Here is a 23317-nt window from a genome sequence, read left to right as displayed (position 1 = left end):
AAAAAAAAAAAAAAAAAAAAAAAAAAAAAAAAAAAAAAAAAAAAAAAAGAATAAAAACAAATACAAAAAATTCTATGAAGAGTGAATAAAGTACCCCAATTTTATAAGGATGGGAAAACCTCTCCTTAGCAGATTTAAAAACCTAGAGGGGGAAACCCAAATAGGACAATATCTTCTAGCGGTGGGCTTGGGCTGTTACAAATGGTATAAGAGCTAGACACCAGGCGATGTGTAAGCGAGGAGGCTGAGCTCCGAAGTGGGGTGGACGCGAGGGGGTGTGCCAACAAGGACTTTGGCCCTCGAATGAGGGTGGATTTGGGGGTCCCACATTGATTGAAGAAGGAAACGAGTTCCAGTAAGGATGTTGGGTTTCGAAGGGGGTGGATTCTGAAATCCCACATCGGTTGGGGAGGAGAATGAAACATTCTATGTAAGGGTGTGGAAACCTCTCCCTAGTAGACGTGTTTTAAAAACCTTGAGGAGAAGCTCGAAAGGAAAAGCCTAAAGAGGACAATATCTTCTAGCGGTGGGCTTGGGCTGTTACAAATGGTATCAGAGCCAATCACCAAGCGATGTGCCAGCGAGGAGGTTGAGCCCCGAAGGGGGGTGGACACGAGGGGGTGTGCTAGCAAGGACTCTGGGCCCCGAATGAAAGTGGATTTGGGGGTCCCACATCGATTGAAGAAGGAAACGAGTGCCAGTAAGGACGTTGGGTTTCGAAGGGGGTGGATTGTGAGATCCCACATTGGTTGGGGAGGAGAACGAAACATTCTTTGTAAGGTTGTAGAAACCTTCCCTGGTAGACGCGTTTTAAAAACCTTGAGCGGAAGCCCAAAGAGGATAATATCTGCTAGCGGTGGGCTTGGGCTTGGGCTTGGGCTTGGGCTGTTATAAAACGTATCCACCTCTCATTATTGTTGACTTTTCTTATTCCAAATAGCATTTGTATTGCTCTCAGGTGAAAATTGAGAAGTTCCAGTATAGTGAGAGAAGATATTTTATTTATTATTTATTAACTGTCCGATGCCGATTCTTTTACAGATAGCTGATGAAGTAAACTATATGAAGTCGTCGAAAATTGACCATCAGAAGCAGTTGCATGAACTAAGACTTAGAATGGAAGAAAGCTTATCTAACGAGTCGATCAACCAGAAGGTTTTTGAAGAGGAGATGCAAAGTAGTCTGACTTCCATTTTGATTGCAGACGACAATAGAAAGGCTGCATTCCAGCTTGCTTATGAGGAAGTGCAGCAAAATATCGCAGTGTGTATACCCTATATTGTTTAGTTTTCATACTTATCATCACCCATTTGTTTTACGTGTAATAGGAACTTGAAGATTGTTTCATCAGTCCTTCATAGTCTTTTCTATTGGCAGGAAAAGTGGATGCACATGTTTCGTGCTTTGATTGATGAGCGAGGCCCGTGGTCTGCTAATTCTTCTCCAAATATATCTTCAACACATTGGAAGCTCGACAAGACGGAAGATATGTGGCGACGAAGACCCAAACTAAGAAAGAATTATCACTTTGATGAAAAGTTGTGTCATCCCCCATCAATTTCTCCTAACGACGACATTAATAATGCTGAAAATGTAAAAAAATCTAGTATTGTCGGGCACATGCCGGAGCAAATGAAAAGATTTTTGCTGAAAGGTGCTATGAAGATAACTGATGAAGGAAACTCAGAGCCCATTGAGAATGATGTTGAACCATGTGAACCAAATGCTTCTAATCTCAAGGATTCTTCGGATGGTCAGTACCTAGAGCAAGTCAAAGATGTCGGTGAATGGAAAGATATTGTACAGGACAGAAAAGATACTTTATTTTCTCCGGTGACAGAAGAAAGCGAGGTACGAAACTCATATTAAACTGCACCCAATTAGATAAAATATTTCGTTAGTGTTTATTAATGGCTTCGTGCATCAGGTTCTCACGTCAACTCCATGTGTACTTGTGACATCCAAAAGAAAATTAGCTGGATATTTGGCTGTAATGAAAAATGCTTTGCATTTCTTTGGGGAGTTTTTGGTCGAAGGTACTGGGGGAGCATCCACCTTTAAGAACTTCGAAGCTCTTAAAAGTTCGGATTTGACTAAGCTCGATCAAAAGCCGAAGTCCCTAAAGTGGCCTCTATATTTACAATTGGATTCCACAAAGGGTACAGTAGTTGATGATGTGGAAGTGATGAACGACGATGGCAATTTAAAACGACCGCTAAAAAATTTCAGACGTCATAGGAGATGGAACATTGGAAAGGTAGGGAAATCACAGATTTCGTTTCGTTTTATCAGGCATTGTTTTACAGAAATCTAATATTTCTTTCTTCCCAGATAAAAGGAGTTCACTGGACTCGATATTTGCTTAGATACACTGCGATAGAGATCTTCTTCAGCGATTCCGTTCCACCAGTCTTTTTAAATTTCGACTCACCAAAAGGTGCCAAAGATATTGGGACTCTGATCGTGTCTAGTAGAAATGACTATTTGTTTCCTAAAGGCAGTAGTCGAAATCAAAGTGGAGTTATTTCTTTCGTTGATAGACGTGTTGCCCTCGAGATGGCAGAAACTGCTCGAGAGAGTTGGAAGAGGAGGGATATTACAAACTTCGAGTATCTAATGATTCTCAATACCCTTTCTGGAAGATCTTATAACGATTTAACTCAGTATCCAGTGTTTCCCTGGGTTCTGGCGGATTACTCCTCCGAGGTTCTTGATTTTAATAAGTCATCAACTTTTCGTGATCTTTCGAAGCCTGTTGGAGCATTAAATCCGAAACGTTTTGAGGTTTGTTCATTTGACTCTTCACACCATATGTCCCTAATTCTTTTACCATTATAATATGTGTTACCTCTGCAGGTATTTGAAGATAGATATCGTAACTTTTGTGATCCCGACATACCAAGGTGATTTCTCGCCTGATTTCATATTCTCAAGCAAGTTTTGGTATTTAATTTCTTTGAAGGGTACAAAAATTAGCTGGAATCTCTTTTAATTGTGATTTGAAAATTTGTAGAAAAGCCCAGAAATGAAAATCAGTATTAACTGGGGAGAAAATGACATTATAGGGTTCGAACCGAGGACTTCCTACTTGCTACCACGTTAAATCACTGTTCAATCCAAAAACATGAGCTTATGGGTTATGGTTTTAATTATATCAACACTCGAACACTCCCAGACTCAACAAAACAAAATTAGATTAATGATAAAAGTTGCATAGTTCCTATATTTGTTCTACTCATGTCCTAATATTTATGTGCAGTTTTTATTATGGATCTCATTACTCAAGCATGGGAATTGTTCTCTACTATCTTTTACGCTTGGAGCCATTTACTTCTCTTCACCGGAATTTGCAAGTAAGTTGTCAGTGTTATACTACTCCTGACAAACGAGACGTTAATAATAAAGGTTCAAATTACAAAAATCCTGAAATTAAATTTTGAAAGAAAAGGGTCGGTTGAGTGGCGTGAAGCCGTTCGGTTATTTTCTGTTGACAAATAAACGTTCACTTCTGCTTTTGGGCAGGGGGGTAAATTTGATCACGCAGATCGACTTTTTCAAAGCATCGAGGCGACATATAGAAATTGCTTGTCCAATACAAGTGATGTGAAGGAGTTGATACCTGAGTTCTTTTACATGCCAGAGTTTCTCTGCAATTCAAATCATTATCACTTGGGGGTTAAACAAGATGGTGAACCCTTAGGTGATGTAGTCCTCCCTCCTTGGGCCAAGGTGTGTAACTTGCCCGTGATTTTAGATTGCAGTACCTTTCTCCGTCTGTCAATAAACATCCTCATGTGTTTCCCGAGTTATAAAGTGAAGTCGGTTGCTTTTGCATTGTAACAGCCCAAACCCACCGCTAGCAAATATTGTCCTCTGTGGGCTTTCCTTTTCGGGGTTGAGGGGAAGCCCAGAAAGGAAAGCCAAAGAGGACAATATCTACTAGTGGTGGACTTGGGTTGTTACATGCATCTTCAATTGGCTTAAGCCATCTTTTCTTGGTTGCTCTCTTTTTGATGTGTGTTCCTAGCTTTTTTGTTCTGTACCCATTTCAGTTTGTTCTATATAACAAACTTCATTTCAATCTTTTTGGTAGGGCTCACCTGAAGTATTTATAAGTAAAAACAGGGAAGCACTTGAAAGTGAGTATGTTAGTTCAAATCTACATCACTGGATAGATCTGGTTTTTGGTTATAAGCAGCGCGGAAAACCAGCCGTGGAGGTATTATCTGAGAATCAAGTTTAAATCTCTTGTAGAGACACCTTTTCCCATAATCCATAATATCTGAATGTGATGTATTGCAGGCTGCAAATGTCTTTTATTATCTGACTTATGAAGGTGCTGCTGATCTTGGCACTATGGAAGACGATTTTCAACGATCAGCGATTGAAGATCAAATTGCCAACTTTGGCCAAACGCCAATCCAGATCTTTCGTAAAAAACATCCAAGAAGAGGGCCACCAATACCTATAGCACACCCGTTACATTTTGCTCCGGGTTCCATTAATTTAACGTCCATTATTTCATGTTCCACTCATCGTCCCTCGGCCATATTACACATTAGTATGTTAGACACGCATATTGTCCTTGTGAGCCAGGGGCTAGTTCTGACTGTTAAGATGTGGTTGACCACTCAGTTACAGTATGGTGGAAATTTTACGTTCTCTGGGTCTCAGGTTCGTTCTCGAACGTCTATGAAAGTCGATAATTCTTGTTATCTATAAAATTGATTTTGTTGTGATTTACAAACTTATTAACGTTTTGCAGGAACCTTTTTTTGGAGTGGGTTCGGATATTCTTTCTCCTCGTAAAATCGGGAGCCCTCTAGCTGAAAATTTTGAACTTGGAGGACAATGCTTCGCTACCATGCCAACACCCGCCGAGAACTTTCTGGTTTCTTGTGGGAATTGGGATAATAGTTTTCATATTATTTCCCTGACTGATGGCAGGTTGTTACAGAGCATCCGACAGCATAGTGATGTGGTTAGCTGTGCAGCAGGTACCTTCATTATATGTATTAGAAGTATGGTATTTTATGGGCTTACTTCTGAGATCATTGTGATATCTCACATTAGTTAGGGAGGAGAACGAACACTCTTTATAAGGGTGCGGAAACCTCTCCCTAGTAGATGCGTTTTAAAAACTTTGAGGGAAAGTCCAAAGAGGACAATGTTTGCTAGCGGTGGGCTTGAGCCGTTACAAATGGTATCAGAGCCAGACACTCGGCGATGTGCAAGCGAGGAGGCTGTTCCCCAAAGGGGGTAGACACGAGGCGGTGTGCCAGTAAGGACGTTGGGCCCCCAAGGGGGGTGGATTTGGTGGGGGTCCCACATTGACCGGAGAAAGGAACGAGTGCCAGCGAGGGCGCTGAACCCAAAAGGGGGTGGATTGTGATATCCCACATTGGTTGGGGAGGAGAACGAAACACACTTTATAAGGGTGTGGGAACCTCTCCCTAGCAAACACATTTTAAAAACCTTGAGGGATAAAGATGACAATATCTGCTAGCGGTGAGCTTGGACCATTACAATCATTCTCTAATCATTCTCTAGACAAGACAAAGTCTAATGACTTTCTTTTTTGATGGGATTGTTAAGAGGGGTATATCTACCATTTTGCATTGGTTAATTATAACGTAGGTAAAGGAGATTATCAATAGGATTAGTAAGAGGCATCGAACGTGGGAATATTTAGGGCTCGATCTAAGAGGAGTATGCCTCCAAATTTTGTACGCATTTGGTTCACGAGTGACATAAGCATAGGCTTCTTGAATCCACCCTCTAGGTTATACATTGGATTTTATTAATCACAAATTCACAAATCAAATTCATAATTTATGTAATCTATTCCTCTGCACAATTCGAAACAAGCTACATAAATCAAGGCTTTCCAGCCCCAATTCAAAACCTCTATCTAGCAGCTACTTATAGGAGGGGAGTTGGTGCAATTCAAGTTTCATTACTAGGGTTACAAGTTGAATAAGATTTGGTGTCTAGGGAGACTAGTTGTGGGAATTAGTCTGGGAGAGAACCAAACCTCCTAGCTTCTTAGTCATTTTTGCATACCGTGCCGAAGGACGGCTTTATATACCAACCTCCGACTCAAGGGACAGGGTGCAATGCCAGCACACCCATGCCACCCAACCTGTTCTTGGAAACCCATTCTCAAAGGAAGACGTCCAAGACACTAGCTTTGCAACACTCAGCCACACCATGATGCACACATGTGCCATAGGGTAACTTACTTAGGTCATAAGGCCCAAGAATGGTGGAGAGCTGACATCATGCTTCCCTTCTATAGAAAGTTGATTCATCTTACAGTGACATGACCAAACATAACTTATTCGGTTAGCATTGTATGTCAATTATGTCTTCATCTACGATGAATCATTGGGTTGCACTAAGTTATTTGAAATTGATTATCATTTTGGATATATTTTTATGAAAGCTAAAAATGGAGTTTGAATAGATCATCTTTGTAACATGGGCGTGATTAACATATATATTCCAGCTTGAGGACTTTCATGTATGCATATATGTATAATTGTCTCATATCTATCCTCAGTAATATACATTTGTTCGAATACTATGATGATACAATAATTATCAATGTTGCAGTGACATCGGATGGAAGCATTCTTGCTACGGGAAGTTACGACACTACAGTTATGGTGTGGAATGTTCTTCGTGGTAGGTTCTCCGAAAAAAAAGCACGCAACACACAATCCGAGCCACCTCGAAAAGACAATGTCATTGCAGAGACTCCATTCCATGTTCTCTGTGGGCATGACGACATAATTACGTGCTTATATGTTAGTGTGGAGCTAGACATAGTTATCAGTGGTTCAAAAGACGGGACTTGCATTTTTCATACTCTTCGTGAGGGACGATACATAAGATCTTTGCATCATCCATCTGGTTGTGGATTGTCAAAGCTCGTGGCTTCTCGGCATGGCAGAGTCGTGTTTTATGCTGATGATGATCTTAGTTTGCATCTCTATTCAATAAATGGTAAACATTTGGCTGCTTCGGAATCCAATGGCCGCCTCAACTGTGTCCAACTCAGCCAATGTGGCGAGTTTTTGGTTTGTGCTGGTGATCATGGCCAGATAGTTGTCCGCTCCATGAACTCGCTCGAGGTTATAAGTAGGTACAATGGAATTGGAAAAGTAATCGTGTCTCTAACTGTTACCACCGAAGAATGCTTCCTTGCTGGAACAAAAGATGGAAGTCTTCTTGTATATTCGATCGAGAATCCTCAGCTACGAAAAGCTAGCCCGTCTCGAAATACCAAAACTAAACCTTCTGCTGTGTGATAGAACCTCTCTCAGTAGATATGGGATTCTGACATGCTGCTCTATTGCCCCAGGTTTGTCTTCATAGTTATCAATATTGTTCTGTTTATTATGTAGTTTAAAGATTGTCCAGAAAAACAGGAAAAACAAACAAAAAAAAGTCTTGAGACAAAACCAGAGTGAATTTTATGATGAACAAGTAAAGTTTTATGATGAACAAATGTCTCAATCCATATTTATTAGAAAATAAACTTAACTTACATAATGTTCATGCATACTCTGCAGAGCATTTTGCAGTAACCATGACTTTGGAGTTATGATCTGTTTCAATTTTTTGAAGTACTCCATGTCTGAGGATCTGGAAGGATGTTCTTGCTGATAGCTCGAACAGCTTAACGTATCCGAGCTTATATTGCTTCAAATACGACACAGGATAGTCCCGACGCAATTTTTTCTCTACACCATGAGATTTCTACTTGATCATCTCTTATACAAATCTAATTATCTTCATCTTGGGGAAATGTATAGACAGTGGAGGAGCTGAAACTTGTATATAATCGGTAGACTAAATGTCCATTATCAGTTGGTGCACCTCAGTTTGCCTTCATCCTTTGAGGCCTTGAACTTAAAGAACATCTTTTCAATAGGTTTAGTGCTTATTTAAACTGTTCATATCAATTTGTATATTTTACTCATCTTGTTGATTTAGTAATACTTAAGCTTTTAGCTGCTCCATGTCATGCTAATCGTTTATTGAAACGTCCTCGAGATAAGTTAAGTTGTATCTGTCAACCGTACTAAATTTAATTTCAATATCTAGTATGGCTCTAGATTTTGTTCCCTTTTCTTTCATTTTCTTGCATCGAGATAACTTGTGAGCTCAGGGATTGAAAATGAATGTGTTCAGGTCGTATTGCATATTGTTTAAAAATATGAAAAATGGTCGATTACTATGTCCGTTTCAACAATGGATTTTTAGGAATTCAGGAAATTTGTCGCAATTTGGCATAAATTTGAAATTTTTGCTACAGGTCTAGTAAAAAAGAATTGGATATCATAGTTTTGGATGTTTTATATTATAACGGTCAACAGTTGATTCCTATTTGCCTTGAGAAGTACATAGCTTCTTACTTATACGCCCAAATATACCCGTTAGTTTTGTTGCCTCTCTCAACGTCTCAGTTTGTGGTTGAACTCACCGATTTTGAGATCAAGACACGCTTCAGAGCTCCGCTAGAAATAGCTAATGAAGACTGGGTCTCGATGTTATTTATTCGTTCAGTCAATAGAAACAACTTTATAATAGGGGAAGATACTAATGTTTATCGTCTGTGGGGTAAGTCTTGTTGCTGCGTGGATTCTCCTTATGGGTCTTTGTATTTGCGACATCATGGGGCTCATCTATAATTGTCTCTGCGACAATTGAGTGTGACATTCCATGGGTCTTTGTATTTGCGACATCATGGGGCTCATCTATAATTGTCTCTGCGACAATTGAGTGTGACATTCCATGCAATGAAGATATTATGGAAAAAGATCTGAACGAGTCTTGCCCATTTAAGGAATATGGATGGTCTAGTTGCAAGAAATTTGCATCTTTCTTTTTGTTTGTGAGTTGGTCCACCACGAGCAAGACCTATACTCCCTTTTTTGGCAGAGCCGCGATAAAATCTACGGAGACATTTTCTCATGGTCTTTGTGGTACAGGCTACAACTCCAAGAGCCTCAAGAGTCTGTCCCGTTTTCATATACTCAGCAATGTCGTCTCGCATTTCCGACCAAACCCTAAATGCATTCAAAAGTTTAGGTTTCTATCATACATTAAATTTAAATTTGTATATAATAAATAATTCAATTTTAAAATTTTAATATATTAAAAGCTAATTAGATATAAAAGTGAAGGTTGAAATATCTATTAAAATATTTTTAAAATTTAAAAATAAAATTTATTAGACAATATTTAAGTAAATTTTTACTAAAATTATAGACAATAGTAGTATTTATTTATTTTTTGTTTTCATCTTTAAAAATAAAACCCTAGTGCAAAGATTTGACCGGATTTTCTATAGAGACCTTTGCCGCCAGCGCTTCGAAGCAAGCAGTTGCCGCGAAGAGCACAGCAATATCATTATTGCTCTCACCGACGGCAACGGCGACACCGAATCCCTCTCTCAGGTTCTTTGCTTTCCCTATCTCTCTTCTCTCGCTCCATTGCAGTCGTAGTAATCTCACTGTTACTCTCATCGATGGCGAAAATATTCATCTCTGTTTCTGATCCTTGTTTCGTCTGGCTTATTGGTTTCTTTGATATATATGAATTCTCCGATACAGTTGATTGAGATTTCTTTATTTTTTTTTGCAAATACACAGTTATCCGATATTTCAATATTGAAGTACATTTTGTGCTTCAGACTTATTATGGAAGGTTTATGAAATCCTCGTGATATGGAATTACTTGTTTTTACATCTTGTATGCCTATTTATCTCAGTTTTTGGATTGCGTTTCTCTTGGCAATGTTATTATTTCTTAAGCTTGAGATTACTCTTTCATGTATGCACTTTTTGTCTGATGAAAAACGCCATCGTGTTAGGTTGCTTATTTGCGGAGTGTGAGTTGCCCGAAGCTCAAACAGTTATCTCTAAGATATTGTAGCCTGAAAACAGAGTGCAATCTAGGAATTTAGCGTTTCAGTTACTGCGATGGAGGAACACAACAACATGCGTTGTGATGATAGAACAAACAAGTAACGGATTTTTTTTTTTTTTTTTTTTTTTTGGCATAAATTGTTAATTTTATCTTAGAATGACTAGTTCCAATGCTTGTCATAAGATTAAAATGTTCTGACTACTCCAATTTGTTCAATGGCAATGGATTTTTTGGAGTGACATACTTATGTTGCCTTTTTTCCATGATTATATTTATCTGACTTACTATGAATGAATTCTCTCAGAGAAGCTTCTCAACTAACTGCTTTGTTGAAGGAAATGAAGGATGGATTGGACACAGTCACAAATAAAGTCCAGGCTTTAACTGCCAAGGTTAGAACATTCTCAGTATCTGCTAATCCCAGATAGCAAAGAGAACACTTTAATTAAATCATCATTTTTTTCATTTTAGATATCTCAATTTAGGTAGGATGAAAGGTAGATTATCATGCTGGCATAGCTAATATCTAGGAAGAAATATGTGCAAAGAATCAACGTCGATGTTTATTTTCACGTGCTATTGTCTCTTTCGGGTGGGTGGGATTCTATATTCTGAAGTTTGCATGCAATTCAATCTTCAAGTCTGTGAAAGTTATAGTCTGAAAGATTGATAATGAACGAGGGTTTGAAGTCTCCAGAGTCTACATTTTGTTTGAAGTTCACATTTTACTATCTTGATCTAATTCGAATTTTGCACTCCCATGATATGGTAACGAAACTTTGATTGACTAGCTCACTGTGTTTCCAAAGTGATGTCCTTACCTAATAAAAAATATATTAATAATGCACTTTCTCCTGTTTTGGTACACTTGACTTGCGAGTTATGTCCATCTTTAGCATGTTATATAGCTATGGAGAGTTAATAATCGTATCTGATTATGTGTGTTCTTTGTATTATAATCTGCAAAATATTATTGTTCTACAAAATTTGACACTAACTTTGTGTCAAATTTGTGTTTATTATTGTATCAATTGCAAGTTTCAAAATACTGAAGAGATTCTTGTGGCCAGAATCTCAACGTGTCTGCAGAAAATCTTATCTAGTGCTTTTTTGACATTGGAAAGTGTATATTTATGTTCTTTATCCTACTTAGTATATTCTAATTATAGTATCTGATTTGAGAAACTATAGTTTGCTTTAAGTGATCGCCTTTTGTGCGTATCTTGCCTTTGTTCAAGCAAGAAGTCTTGTTGTTTTAAGAGTACTCCTTGAAAAACACTGCTTGATCTTGTAGAACACCTTTTTTGGATATCCTTAACTGATCCTATGAGATGAGTCACTTCTATAGCAGAAATTTGAACCTACAATTTTATTTGACCAACGCTGGATATCTCGACCGTAATCATCATAAAAACCCGTGGATGACAATAAGCCCACATCTTTGTCAAGAATATATGAGCAAAAACATGCGAAAAATGTCTTTACCCGTTGTCGCAGAATTTGGGCCGAAGTGTCTTATTATTTTTATTCTTTGCTTCTTTTAGCTACAAAAAATTCCAGCTTTTGATAGATGGCTTTATCTGTGTTTTGTATGTCAGGTAAAATCAAACGAGCTTCCTACATCAGATGGGATAAGCTATCTTGATGCCAAATATTTATTACTTCTTAACTATTGCTCTTCACTTGTATACTATTTGCTTCGCAAAGCCAAGGGGTTCTCAATTGAGGGCCATCCTGTTGTCAGGAGTCTTGTAGAGATAAGGTTATTTCTCGAGAAGGTTCGTTCCTTTTCCCCTACTCTTTTCTGCTTGCTTACCTGCATGGGACTTATAAGCCCTGCCTTTTGGTTGACGCAGATTCGACCTATTGATAAGAAGCTCGAGTATCAGATTCAGAAGCTGACAAGAGTTTCTGTTGTTACAAAAGAGGATGCATTCGTGGATGAAAAGGAATCAGCTACACCTCAGGCTACGGATGATCGGTTAAAATATCGTCCAAACCCTGACATGCTTGTCAGTAAATCAGAAGGGATTGCTGAGGTGAGGCATTAAGTCAAGGATCAAGTTTAATAACTCTTTTATTCCAATTGTTATGCGAAAAACTCAACAATGGCTTTTGTTTCTGAACTGAACATTCAAATAGGATGGAGATGGTATATATCGTCCACCAAGGTTTGCCCCTACTACTATGGATGAAGATAAGAACTCTAGGAAGGAGAGAACTTCCTCGAGGAAGGATTTAGAGACACTCCGAAGAGCTCGACAGAGTGATTATATGAGGGAGCTTATGGATGACATGGCTGGGAAACCTGAAGAGGTTTGTTATGGATGTACTATTATATAATATGGGGTTTTTTTTCTCGAAACATTCAACGTATAGAGTACTTAAAACTTGTTGTTCATGGTAACTACAGATTAAAGAAAGTGTTGGACTCGAAAATAGAGAAGTTGCTAGATATGTAGCTAAAATGGACGAACGTGATCGAAGAGAAGAGGAGCTTTTCACTCGTGCGCCGCTTACAAAGATGGAGAAAAAGAGAGAAAAATACCTAAAGAAGTCGAGATATGGGTACGAAAACTTCGATTCAATCACCGTACTTCTAAAACATCTAATCATTGTTTCCTTTTCGGTTTTGACATACTTCATTTTATTCTCTAGGATGGGTGGCGTAACCGATAGTTTCTTTGACGAGGTAAAATCGATGCCCTTGGGAGGTGCTGATGACGAGCAACCGACCAGTTTTGGTAGTAGTAGAGGCGGAATGAGAAAATATAAGAAGCGCAAGGTTTGTATTTCTTTCCTTTCTTTTTCCATTTGTTTTTGTAAATGCATTGTAGATTTTAGTCTAAACTTTGGAGCTCTTGGATTTTACATATAATCAAACAATATACCTTTGCTTTCTGCAGGGCAGGCATTGAAACCCCGGGCAGCATCATGATGATGGGAAGTGGTGTACTTCCGGCTAAAATTGTATGTCGAAGTAAAAATATCTTATCCTCGGTGAAATTTATATTGTTTTTACCTTTTTTTTTAATGTATTCTTTTTACCCTTATATGTTATTAGCCCGGAAACCAATATTAGTTTGTTGACCCCTCGAGGTACCCGAGTCGATTAGATGCATCTTTTGTTTACTCAAAATGTTCTTTAATTCTAAGAGAATATTGGTTGATCCTTAATATAAATGTTGAAGAACGGGTTTATGAGTATCAAAGAAGCTAGAAATTGAGATTAAAAGCATAATATTAAAACAGATATCTAGTGTTTTATTATCATTCAACTAGAAGGGTTGTATAATTGTCATGAATCTGGCTTTGGATGCCAATTAAGATCAAAGGTAATGTTAATGTGCGTGAAAGTAGCTTTACAGAATCACATTTGAATCTTTTCCAAACTTGCAACATGAAGCACAGCCTTGATGGCCATCTCCTCTCATCGTGACTATTTCCCTCAATCATCAGCAAATAATTATGGAAACTTCATCTAATAAAGTGGTATCTGGAACAGCTTATTGTGTGAGTAACTTTGAGTCGCATGCTACTATTTTAATTCTTCCGACAGTCTCCTGGGAATCCTCGTTCTTAAATGTTGCATCCTGCAAAATGAACGTCCAAACGTTGTCGCAGAACCGATAGGTATGCAGATGTCCCTGTTACAATACAATAGGACAAAGAGGCTCAGAAATCACCCAAGTGTTAATTATATCACTCAAATATTGACGTGATTGTGATCTCATCCATAGTTCTCATACAATCAAGAGGAACTTTCAAGAGAGTCATGAGAAAATTAACAGCCATTGGATTGAATATATAACTTTCAAGGAAAGACTAGTTGTAGAAGTAATTGATGCAGCGGCTTAAATCTCTAATTGCATCGATTACTTTATCCCCAGATTCAAATGTACAAATAATTACCAAGTTTATTCCAGAGAAACTTATTCAAGCTGCAATATTTTATGCTGGAAAACGCTTGAAGAATCAATGAAGTAATCTAATCCATTAAGAATTAGATCAAATGTTCCACAATCTAAACTTCCAACTTTCGAATGCAAATGTTTCTATGCCGTAGGTAATATGTTTTCTTTATAATGGTTCTCCATTCACTTCGGGCAACCAAAAGATCATGGGGAAAAAATTGTACTATACATTCATGTTACTGACAAAAAAATTTGGCTCAAGGCTTGACGTGCAATAGAGCACAAACAGAACTATCTCAGAACAGGCAAACACAACTAATTCCTCTTATAAGTAAAAACACGTTTCAAGTTTATAATGTCTTTACTTCGCAACATAAATCTCTGGCATTCAAAGATGCAATCAAATTCATAAGCCGAACATACATACCTTTATAGTCACCTTGCTTTTCACCTGTGATTCCAGAGCCTCGGTCATGGACTGCAAAAACCAAAAGCGGTACGAAACTAAATCCAACAAGACCTCAATTTCGAACACAAATTCAAAATATACACATAAAAACATCTCTGAACCAGCTTTAACTATACCTTATCGAACTGCACAAGAACCTGAATAGCAAGCTCCGGACTAAGAGTACCGTTCTGGACCATTTCGTCCAAAGTTTCAGTCAAACACATTCCGATCGTCGATCTGCGGTAGAGTTCAAACGTTGCCATTCTTCTTCGAAAAACAAGATCTGCAACATATGGAAGTTCTTTGGCTAAGATATCAAATTTAGTTCAACAGAGCACATCCGTAATTGACAAAACTAAATGAAAATTTGAAACATAGCGTCAAAATTCGAGAAAGCAGGCAAAATCTTCGAAATTAAAGCGAGAGATCAATTCGAAAAGGAATGAGAAAATAATAATAAAGAGAAAGAGTACAAGAGCAACGAATTGTAGCTACGGATTGAAAGTGAGTTTGTTGATGCTTCTGGTTTCTTTGATTCTAACTGGGTTAACGTTAGCTCCAAATACTTTTCGCGAGCGAAGAAATTTGGGGCTTTTTATACCCTAGATTTTGTAGATGAGGGTATATATAGCAGCGAGGCCACGGAATGGAAACTCATCAAAATGACGAATTTACCCCTAACGAGGCGACTTTGTTCCTCATTGTGGGTTCAAAAAGTAAAATGGGCCCTAAAGTATGTTCCGATGGCCCAATAAAACCTTCTTTCAGCCCGGCTCAAAAAGAAAAGGTTCATTAGCAAGTCAAAAAGTCGGATTTGATCGACTTTCCAAAGCGACATTTCCCGCCAATGGAGTCTCTCTTTTTCGCTCAACCTTCAAACGAAAGAAAAACTGTATCAAATCGATCCCTTGTCTTTACCTGAATCATATCCGATCTCCTTCCCGCTCTCACTTTTTCTCATCGATTAACTCATGGAATCCTCACTTTTGCTCTCGCATTCATGTTCTTCCCCTCACTGATCCTCGCTCGAATCGTTCACGTTAAAACGGTAAGTTTCTCATTTTTGAAAATGTGTTCCTAAATTATGTTTATTGTGCTTATTATCTAGTTAAGATTGTCGTATGCCGACGTTTGTTTTATTTTAGAAATTTATGTTTTGCAGGAATGCGTTCTGTAATAAGGTATACATATATAGGATTCATTTGTGTTGTTTTTAGATTTGGAATTTCTCAATGTTGTTCTTAATCCTTATTATATCCTCAAACGTCGCAACATTTCTGTGTCCGAGTTCTAGATCGCATTTCAGTACTTCTCTTGGTATTCTTAAATTTACGAATTGCATTGAATAAATGTTTGTTACTTCAAATCTTCATGTTCAAAGATTTATTATTCTGATGTCTCAAGTATGTAGTTAGTTGTTAGAATAATAATTTTGTGTATGGTAGATTTAGATAATAAAAAATTCATACAAATGATCTAAGACGTGAGAAATGTTCATCTTCCTCTGTTTTACCAAAAGGAATTTATTCATCCGACTTTGTTGATACATTGGAAGATCTCAATATTTTCAATGGTGCCTTCATCCCTGTTCTTGATAATAATTCAAATTCAATTGTGCCTCAATGACTGAATCCTTAGAAATAAGGAAAAGACGTCCTTTCTTGGTCTTTTTCTTCTTTTAACTCAATAAGCTTTGAAGTGTTCAAGAGCTATTGACTTTCGAGATTGTGATTGATCTCTTTATCTTTTGAAATATATTTGATTCGGCTCTTAGAAAAGATTCTTAAGTACCAAGAATAAGTACATTTTATATAAGATGAGCATTGAATTCGGGCACTTAATTTCCTCAATTTCCACCAAATAAAGGCAATAGAGTTGATTTCATTGGATAATCACTCTGTAAAACATTCAATGGAACTATTTACATTTAGGAAGTTAAGGGTCCTTCTAAACGAATATAATCATACATAATCCCAACAAAAGGACCCTGGTCATTTGTTTGTGTAAGAAAAATTGTATTGTTGCCCGCCACAAGCTCACTGCCCGGAATATCAACGGTGTAAAACCGGTACAGACCGTGAATTCCATGTCTAGCTATAGTGTTGTCCTTTCCAATTACTCCAGTTGTGAATAACGGGGTAACTGTTTGTGCATCATTCACTCGAACCTTCAAGTAACAATATATTTTAGTTTCAAGCGAAAAATGGAGACACCAGTAAATAGCTTTTATAGGATAATAAAATTCTTGATTCCTACCCTCCCGAACTATATAGGAAAGTTTTATCAAACTATAGAGACAAATTCTAACTTCTAAAACCATGATTCAAAATTTGGACCAAATTTGTAACAAATTACATACCGTTCATAGAGAGTTAGAATGTAGTCTCTATGATTTGTTAATACCTCACAAATAGTCTCTACCATTAGAAGCCACTAACAGATTGAATATGTGCCAGTTAGCTATCATGTATTAATAAGATGGTATTTTATTGAGTTGACCGTGTAGGTTAAGTAGCTAACCGGATACTAAATTTATAAATTAACCCCAAACTGAGAGGCCATCAGCTGCCAAACATAAGATAAAGATAGAGTTCCATACTTGTAATTCTGCAGCATGTGCAGTGGCCAATGCAAGACGCAGCTTATATGTTCCATGTGTATCTGGACTGTCAATTTTGAACTCAATTTTCCAAGTAGTTCCTACATATGTGTTGTTGTCGTCTATCTTCCTGCATTGCAAACAAGGGTTATTGCCAAAGTATCTACCAACTCAATTCCATGTTAACAATAGTTCTATAAAAGTGCTAGCAAGAACTAAGAAGAATGCAACATGAAATTGTAAACCAAAATCTTTCGATTTTCGAAGTGGTTATGGTGCACAATTACATAAAAATTTGAAATCAGTGATACAGCTTAAGCTAGCTTGTTTCTATGTTAGCCTGCATGCTACTTAGCCCGCACGACATAAGTCAAGAAACCTACTACTTAATTGGTTTAGTTTGTCGATGTTTTTGAGTCCTATGAGGATAAAGAGGATGGCCCTACTTGTTCAGCATTTTATAGGAGTGGATAACAATGTTGAAAAGGATGAAGTATTAGTGTGAGAGAGCAAACAAGAAAATGACACTAAACAAGACAGAAACAGAAACGGAAAGACATAGTGTAGCTAAGGGGGAATGCATAAAGACAAAATGGGTCGACGAACATAGAAGCTAATAAGGACCCACACGTCATTGCAAAAGATTCTTTTATTTCTCCGACAGTGCTGACAAAGCTAAAGCCAAACGCGTCAAACAGCTCGAAGGAAAACTAAAACTGCAAGAACAAAGTTGAGGAAGGAGACCTGTTAACTTGTGCAAAGAACCAATCCTTTTTGTAGTCACTTTGGTCAACCGTATAAACTAGGTCCTCCTTAGGATATAATTCTGCGTATCTTTCCCATAATCCATATTGCCTAAACCTGAAATAATAATTCATAGAGTAAATTAACATAGAAAATAAGAAATATTGAAATAGAATTGTCCCATCGAACCCCAAATATATAAAATATATGGTTAAATTACAAGTTTAATGCATGAATCTTCATGTTTATGCATGTTCGGTCCCTTAACTTTAAAGTGTAATAAGTCTTAAATTTTTCAATTTTGATTAGATCTTTGAACTCTTTGACATTTTTAAAATTCATTTATACACCTATTAAATACAAAATTTTAAGTTTAGAGATTTATTATACACTTAAAAACTTATGGATAGATTAAGACATAAACTTCAAAGTTAATGAATTAAACTTGTAATTTAACTGTAATACAACTATGAGGAGGCTAATTTAGAGCTATGGTAAAAGGGAAAAAAGTACATACAGAAAGTAAAGTGAAAAACTAGAAGGAGAACTTACTTATCTGAATGATTGACAAAAAGTTTATTAATAAACTTGGGATTAGGATCTGGTACATAGAATTCTGCAGCAGTACGATCTGGAATGCCTATTTCCCACAATGTTGGACCATCTCTTGGAGGCTCAAAAACAAGTTCACCCACATCGATAGCGATTCCTAAATACTCAACGAGATTAAACTACTAATTATACACTTAATGAAAACATGAAATTAATGGAGTTGGAGATACAAACCTGGGGTTACAGTGATGAAAGCATCATATTGGTACTCGCTGATAAAATTATAGACCCATCCATTAAGACTATAATTTCCACTGAGAACATTTTCCAAAGTGAAATGTCCATTCTCATCTGCTCTGCTCCAGAATTGGTAGCCCTGAGTTCCAAAATGTGTTAAGTTCAGCTAAACTCATCAACCATTGACTGAAGATTAATATAGTTTTAGGGGGCTTTTGCATCTAAGCAGCATTTTAAGAACTGAGTTCTTGGAACATAGCCTCATAGTAAATGATATAAGCCGGGGGTCGACTATTTTGGCTAACTTAGGGTCCGTTTAAATTATCTTTCTAAATTATAAACAAATATTAATAGTAATTATTTAATTTTTTTTTATAAAAAATGTTAAAGCAGTTTGGCTGAATGTAGAAGATTCTGTGATGTTGCTGTACCTTGCTTTCTGTTTGCCAGGAGCCAAGTTCCCCAGGAAGTGCCAGCCCCACATATGCACCACTTGCAGGTATGGATTCATTACTCACATATCTAAAAAGCTCAAAATAATGGAATTTAGAAAGTAATTTTGTAAACAAGAACTAAAATATACACTTGTTAGAAGTTAGAGACTGAAACGTTACAAACTAAAATGTAAATACATATTGTTGACTAATTTAGGGAATGATCATGAGTTTATTTATAATCAAGGAATTCTATCTCCATTAGTATGAGGACTAGTATGAGGACTTTGGAGATATCCAAATTAAAGTCATGAGGGCTTATGCTCAAAGTAGACAATATCGTACCATTGTGAAGAGTCGTGTTCATCTAACACATATACCAAAATGGACATTCAAAAGTTTTGGAACCCAAACGAACAAACCAAGCTCAAAAAACACGACCGTGTAATCATTTATGCTTTGATTTCTTGGTCTGAGAGAGAGAGAGTATGATGTTCCAGTTGGGTAAGAGAACAAACCACCATTTATAAGGGTGTGGAAACCTTATCCTAGCAGAGGCGTTTTAAAGTCTTGAGGGGAAGCCTAAAATGGAAAGACCAAAGAAGACAATATCTACTCATAGTGGGAGATATTGCCATACCTTTCACGGATCATCAATCTGCCGCTGACAGTGCCTCGTTGGTCTGCTTTGATAAAATCCTTAGACGCAGGGAAATTGTAAGGCCAGCTTTGAACTTCAGCAGCCATCTGAAAATGAAAACTCCATTTAAAATTAAAATTAAAATCAAAATCATCAACATAATTTGCATCCATCCTTGTAGAAATTATGTACCTGTTGTTTAGCATTTTGCCAAAGTCCGAGTGGATCTTCTTTTTCAGGCAAGGAATTGATATGTATAAAGACAGGGCCGTACACCTTCTTCCATGCCTCGTTACTTCCAAACCGTATCACCATAGCCGCTCCTGCGTAATGAGCGCTATGGAAAACCTAACAAATTCAATTCCAATCTACAGTTAATTCATAATCATAATCATAATCATAATCATAATCATAATCATAATTAATTGAAGCTTCCACAATCTCCAAAGAAAATGATAATAAAACATATTAGAGAAACTTTATTAATTTGTTAAAAATAAAGTAAATGTAGGGATGAAAATAGTTATTTTTAAAAAATTCAAATGCAAAATAAACATTACTTTAAAAAAAAAAAAAATATATATATATATATATATATATATATATATATATATATATATATATATATTAAAGTATGAAAATAGAATAAATATAAAAGTTAATAGTATAAAAATATGGTTTAAAGAAAATAAAAAATAAAAAGCGGGAGCAGAGAGAGCGCACTTACCGTAAGGGAGGCGGGACCCACATGGGAGGTGAGAACTTGTTTGAGGGGCCCACCGGAGCGATACTCCTCGCTGGCTGTGATTTGCCAAATGCCAATGGGCGGGTCGTTGGATATCCACCCGTGAACCCGAGTGTCTTTGCTTTCGCACCCGTATTGGTACTTGTCATCAACCTGCATCATGCCCCTCGTCAACCAAAACAAATTTCTAATCCCCAGAAGTATCAAAATTAAAAGATTTAAAGGAAAAAAAAAACATTTATTCACATTTTAATTTTTTTTTTAATAATTTTGTTTTATTTTTTAATAATTTTTATGCATATTCTTTTAAAAAAATTGTAATATTCACAAAAAAAAAAAAAAAAAAAATTAAGGCTTAAAAAACAATATATGCTTTAAAAAAAATATAAGATAAATGAGACAATAAATTATAATATAATCTAAATTAAAATCTAATTTATCACTTCAACATAATTTATCATTTTAAAAAAAATAAAACCAAACTTCATTTTCCACTAAAAGGAGAAAAATTAACATTAAAATCAGTATATTAATAGTGTTAATTACTAATTTAACCCAACGCATGCAAAAATATTATGTTGAAAAAAGTGAGAGTGTTGGATTAAAATATTCAATAAAACTAACAAATTGTTTTAATATTTTTAATATTTAAAAGTAATTTGAGAAATTTTAAGCATAAATAAAAAAGAATTTATAGCAAGAAAAAATATATATATATATATATAATAAAATTTATTCTAAAAAGAGTTGAAAGAGGCACCTCTCCCTTGAACTCGGGTTCTATAGGATCCACAAGGAGGACGGCCTCTGGATACTCTAGGGCTACCCCTCGCGGTGGCTTCCGATCGTCTGGTAAAGGCATGAATCTCTGTCTCTCATCTGCTACTACCATGTACCGAAACCTAAACATTTCCTTAGGCGATTCAGTCTCAGTTTCTTCCAAATCGAAAAGAAAAAAAAAAAAAGAAGATCAAATTCAAAACACCGATTTCTTTACTTGTCTTTTCGCGGCTTGAATGCGATTCTGGTGTTGTCGATGTTAAACGCTGGCCATTCTTTCAAGTGTTCGTAAATGGCGTACGAATAGAATCCTGATGAATTTCGTAGTATCACGAACCTGTAGTAGAAGAAGAACAAGAAGAAGATGAAGAAGATTTTTCCATTAATCGTACATTTCATCATAATTTTGAGATCTTTTCTTTTTTTTTTTTTTTTTTTCTTTTTGGTTACCTTTTGTCGACATTCAAAGGAACTACGCCGTCTCCGGAGGATGAATTGTAAGTTCTGCTGAATGAGAGTTCTATCTGTTCGTCATTTTGTACGATTACCTTGAAATCTGTCGCTTCAATTCTGTAAATTAAACGAAATTGCTTCAAATTTTTCAAAATACTTTCAAGTTTCTGTTCATTACTTCTATAATCTTCACCAAAATCCTGGATAAATTTTGATTTACGAACAACAAAGTAGAAACAAGCGGCATTTTGAACTGAAAAGTGGCGCACTAAGATAAGAAAAAGGGAGAAAATGTGGCTGGTTCTTAGGAAACTTACCGATCAAACATGCCTTTGGTTCCTTTTGCTCCTGCGGTGTTCCAAACAACATCCCAATATCTGTATATTCAGCCCAAACAATTACAAGGCTTAGCTCTGTATTAATAGAAGAGAAACCAAAAATTAAAGTTTTTTTTTTTTCTTTAAAATAAGAACTTTTATAATTCTTAATAAATTTGAAAACAAAATATTTTTTAAAAAATTTATTTTTAACCTAATAAAATAATCCTTAATAATTTAGGAAAATAGAGTTAATTACCCTCTATCATCTTCAGGATTGGTCACATCAAGCAAGTTTTCAATCCCATGGTATTGTATTCCGGTGACAAATCCCATCGGATTCGATATCGTCACTGCAATTATTTCATTCTCCATCACAACCTGTTGCACCACAATAACACGATAATATTTACGTTAAATTCTTTAAACACGCAATTCTAACGCTAACAAAAATAATCACAAAAAAGATGACAGAGAGTTACATATTGTTCTTGGATGTGGAGTTGCAACAGAGACAACGATACATTGGGGTTGTGTCCATTAGGGGGGCCGTGTCCATTGGGGCTGTGTCCATCGGTGTCAGGCGTCGTCGAGACGACGGGGTCTTTTGTCGTCGTGGGGATGAAGGGCCCGTAAAGGTAAAAGAAAAGGGAAGAAAAGAGCCAAAATATTTTGAGGGAGGCGGACAAAATTGAGAGGGAAAATGCACCTTTTTTCATTTGCCTCAAATCTGTTGACATTGGGTACGTGAAGGAAGAAAGGGCTTAGAAGGGAACCTTTTTTAACTTTATAGCTCGGCTTTGCTTACTTGAACTAAAAGGCAAAGGCTCTCGTGAACTCCTTGCTTTGTCGCCACATTTGGTTTCATTATATATAAGGTCAAAAACCAATATTTAGAATTTGTTTTTTTTTTTTTTTAACAAATTTTAAAATTAGTTCAAATTAACAAAAAAAAACTATTTCGTAAATTTTGGAAACAAATTTATGTTGTATTTTCTTAAATTAAAACTATTGTTATTATTTTAAGATTTATTGAAAATGGAAAGAATTAATTTGGGTGTTTAAAAATATAAAAATTAAGATAAAATGAGAAGTAAATAACTAAAATGGAATGTATTTTAGCTGTTGATATAGAATCTTAAATTAATTTTCATTTTGATCCTTTTTATAATTAATTGTGATTTTGAATGCTAAATAGCAAGATAATACAGACTTGATAACGTAATAAATGATATTGGGTGTGAGGACATATTATTCATACATTTAAATTACAGCTATAATACCTATCTCATCCATTAGATTTTTATTATTGGTTAAATTACAACTTTAACCTCCGAAAATTAAATTGTTAGAGGTCAAGTTTAATAATTTTCAACCGACTATAAAACTTGTAACATTGATTTATTAAATATAAAATAATAAAATTTATAAATTTATTAACATTTTTCGAATCAGGGTAGACCTACCATATTGAAAGTTGACCATTTTAGGTTTTTTTTTTTTTTTTTTTTT

The 23317-nt window shown here is 36.2% G+C and overlaps 4 protein-coding genes across 8 annotated transcripts in view; 2 read left to right on the top strand and 2 right to left on the bottom strand.

The window, feature by feature from the left end:
- LOC111480224 (BEACH domain-containing protein B) overlaps nucleotides 1-8122 on the top strand; it is a 24876-nt gene extending 16754 nt beyond the window's left edge. For 3 of the 4 annotated variants that reach the window (XM_023125144.1, XM_023125146.1, XM_023125143.1), the window contains 12 exons: nucleotides 1042-1263; nucleotides 1378-1851; nucleotides 1928-2257; nucleotides 2332-2784; nucleotides 2857-2903; nucleotides 3260-3353; nucleotides 3523-3729; nucleotides 4094-4219; nucleotides 4303-4674; nucleotides 4766-4997; nucleotides 6616-7366; nucleotides 7578-8122. In XM_023125144.1, the coding sequence (XP_022980912.1) occupies nucleotides 1042-1263; nucleotides 1378-1851; nucleotides 1928-2257; nucleotides 2332-2784; nucleotides 2857-2903; nucleotides 3260-3353; nucleotides 3523-3729; nucleotides 4094-4219; nucleotides 4303-4674; nucleotides 4766-4997; nucleotides 6616-7313 (3255 nt within the window). In that variant the 3' untranslated portion in view covers nucleotides 7314-7366; nucleotides 7578-8122. The remainder of the gene's footprint in view (nucleotides 1-1041; nucleotides 1264-1377; nucleotides 1852-1927; nucleotides 2258-2331; nucleotides 2785-2856; nucleotides 2904-3259; nucleotides 3354-3522; nucleotides 3730-4093; nucleotides 4220-4302; nucleotides 4675-4765; nucleotides 4998-6615; nucleotides 7367-7577) is intronic. The other variant, XM_023125145.1, reaches the window with a different exon arrangement.
- Nucleotides 8123-9323: 1201 nt separating this feature from the next.
- LOC111480301 (neuroguidin) lies at nucleotides 9324-13094 on the top strand. Its single transcript, XM_023125262.1, has 9 exons — nucleotides 9324-9467; nucleotides 9884-10036; nucleotides 10244-10331; nucleotides 11538-11717; nucleotides 11796-11978; nucleotides 12082-12255; nucleotides 12353-12507; nucleotides 12598-12724; nucleotides 12846-13094. The coding sequence occupies exons 2-9, from the start codon at nucleotides 9993-9995 to the stop codon at nucleotides 12855-12857; spliced, it is 963 nt and encodes a 320-aa protein (XP_022981030.1). The 5' UTR covers nucleotides 9324-9467; nucleotides 9884-9992; the 3' UTR covers nucleotides 12858-13094.
- An 83-nt stretch (nucleotides 13095-13177) lies between these two features.
- Nucleotides 13178-14911, bottom strand: LOC111480333 (transcription initiation factor IIA subunit 2-like). The gene is made up of 4 exons (XM_023125311.1): nucleotides 14778-14911; nucleotides 14439-14587; nucleotides 14281-14331; nucleotides 13178-13586 (listed from the first exon to the last, which is right to left on the bottom strand). The coding sequence occupies exons 2-4, from the start codon at nucleotides 14565-14567 to the stop codon at nucleotides 13446-13448; spliced, it is 321 nt and encodes a 106-aa protein (XP_022981079.1). The 5' UTR covers nucleotides 14568-14587; nucleotides 14778-14911; the 3' UTR covers nucleotides 13178-13445.
- A 1224-nt stretch (nucleotides 14912-16135) lies between these two features.
- LOC111480244 (probable rhamnogalacturonate lyase B) lies at nucleotides 16136-22576 on the bottom strand. 2 transcript variants are annotated; one of them, XM_023125176.1, is made up of 15 exons: nucleotides 22288-22576; nucleotides 22065-22186; nucleotides 21806-21865; nucleotides 21486-21605; nucleotides 21253-21372; nucleotides 21016-21157; nucleotides 20238-20408; nucleotides 19703-19858; nucleotides 19511-19617; nucleotides 18868-18958; nucleotides 18434-18575; nucleotides 18200-18356; nucleotides 17648-17764; nucleotides 16904-17033; nucleotides 16136-16471 (listed from the first exon to the last, which is right to left on the bottom strand). In XM_023125176.1, the coding sequence occupies exons 1-15, from the start codon at nucleotides 22543-22545 to the stop codon at nucleotides 16232-16234; spliced, it is 2133 nt and encodes a 710-aa protein (XP_022980944.1). In that variant the 5' UTR covers nucleotides 22546-22576; the 3' UTR covers nucleotides 16136-16231. The 2 variants fall into 2 exon arrangements, with proteins under 2 accessions (XP_022980944.1, XP_022980945.1); XM_023125177.1 differs by lacking the exon at nucleotides 22288-22576 and having other exon boundaries at nucleotides 21806-21901; nucleotides 22065-22097.
- Between the last annotated feature and the right edge of the window lie 741 nt (nucleotides 22577-23317).

This window comes from Cucurbita maxima, unplaced genomic scaffold (genome assembly GCF_002738345.1).
Source record: "Cucurbita maxima cultivar Rimu unplaced genomic scaffold, Cmax_1.0 Cma_Scf00006, whole genome shotgun sequence".
In the NCBI taxonomy this organism is placed as follows: Eukaryota; Viridiplantae; Streptophyta; class Magnoliopsida; order Cucurbitales; family Cucurbitaceae; genus Cucurbita; species Cucurbita maxima.
Note: the sequence above shows the minus strand (reverse complement) of the source record. Positions and strands in the feature narration are given on the sequence as shown.

Excerpts from the sequence above, each read along its gene's own strand:
- LOC111480333 (XM_023125311.1), bottom strand. The coding sequence starts at position 14,567 with ATGGCAACGTTTGAACTCTACCGCAGATCGACGATCGGAATGTGTTTG. Across the intron at positions 14,332-14,438 it reads TTCTTGTGCAGTTCGATAAG|TCCATGACCGAGGCTCTGGA; the intron begins GTATAGTTAAAG and ends TGGTTTTTGCAG. Across the intron at positions 13,587-14,280 it reads AAAGCAAGGTGACTATAAAG|GGACATCTGCATACCTATCG; the intron begins GTATGTATGTTC and ends GTATTGTAACAG.
- LOC111480244 (XM_023125176.1), bottom strand. The coding sequence starts at position 22,545 with ATGTCAACAGATTTGAGGCAAATGAAAAAAGGTGCATTTTCCCTCTCA. Across the intron at positions 21,606-21,805 it reads ACCAAAGGCATGTTTGATCG|AATTGAAGCGACAGATTTCA; the intron begins GTAAGTTTCCTA and ends TTTAATTTACAG. Across the intron at positions 16,472-16,903 it reads CACATGCTGCAGAATTACAA|GTTCGAGTGAATGATGCACA; the intron begins GTATGGAACTCT and ends TGTTACTTGAAG.
- LOC111480301 (XM_023125262.1), top strand. The coding sequence starts at position 9,993 with ATGGAGGAACACAACAACATGCGTTGTGATGATAGAACAAACAA. Across the intron at positions 11,979-12,081 it reads AATCAGAAGGGATTGCTGAG|GATGGAGATGGTATATATCG; the intron begins GTGAGGCATTAA and ends ACATTCAAATAG. Across the intron at positions 12,256-12,352 it reads TGGCTGGGAAACCTGAAGAG|ATTAAAGAAAGTGTTGGACT; the intron begins GTTTGTTATGGA and ends TGGTAACTACAG.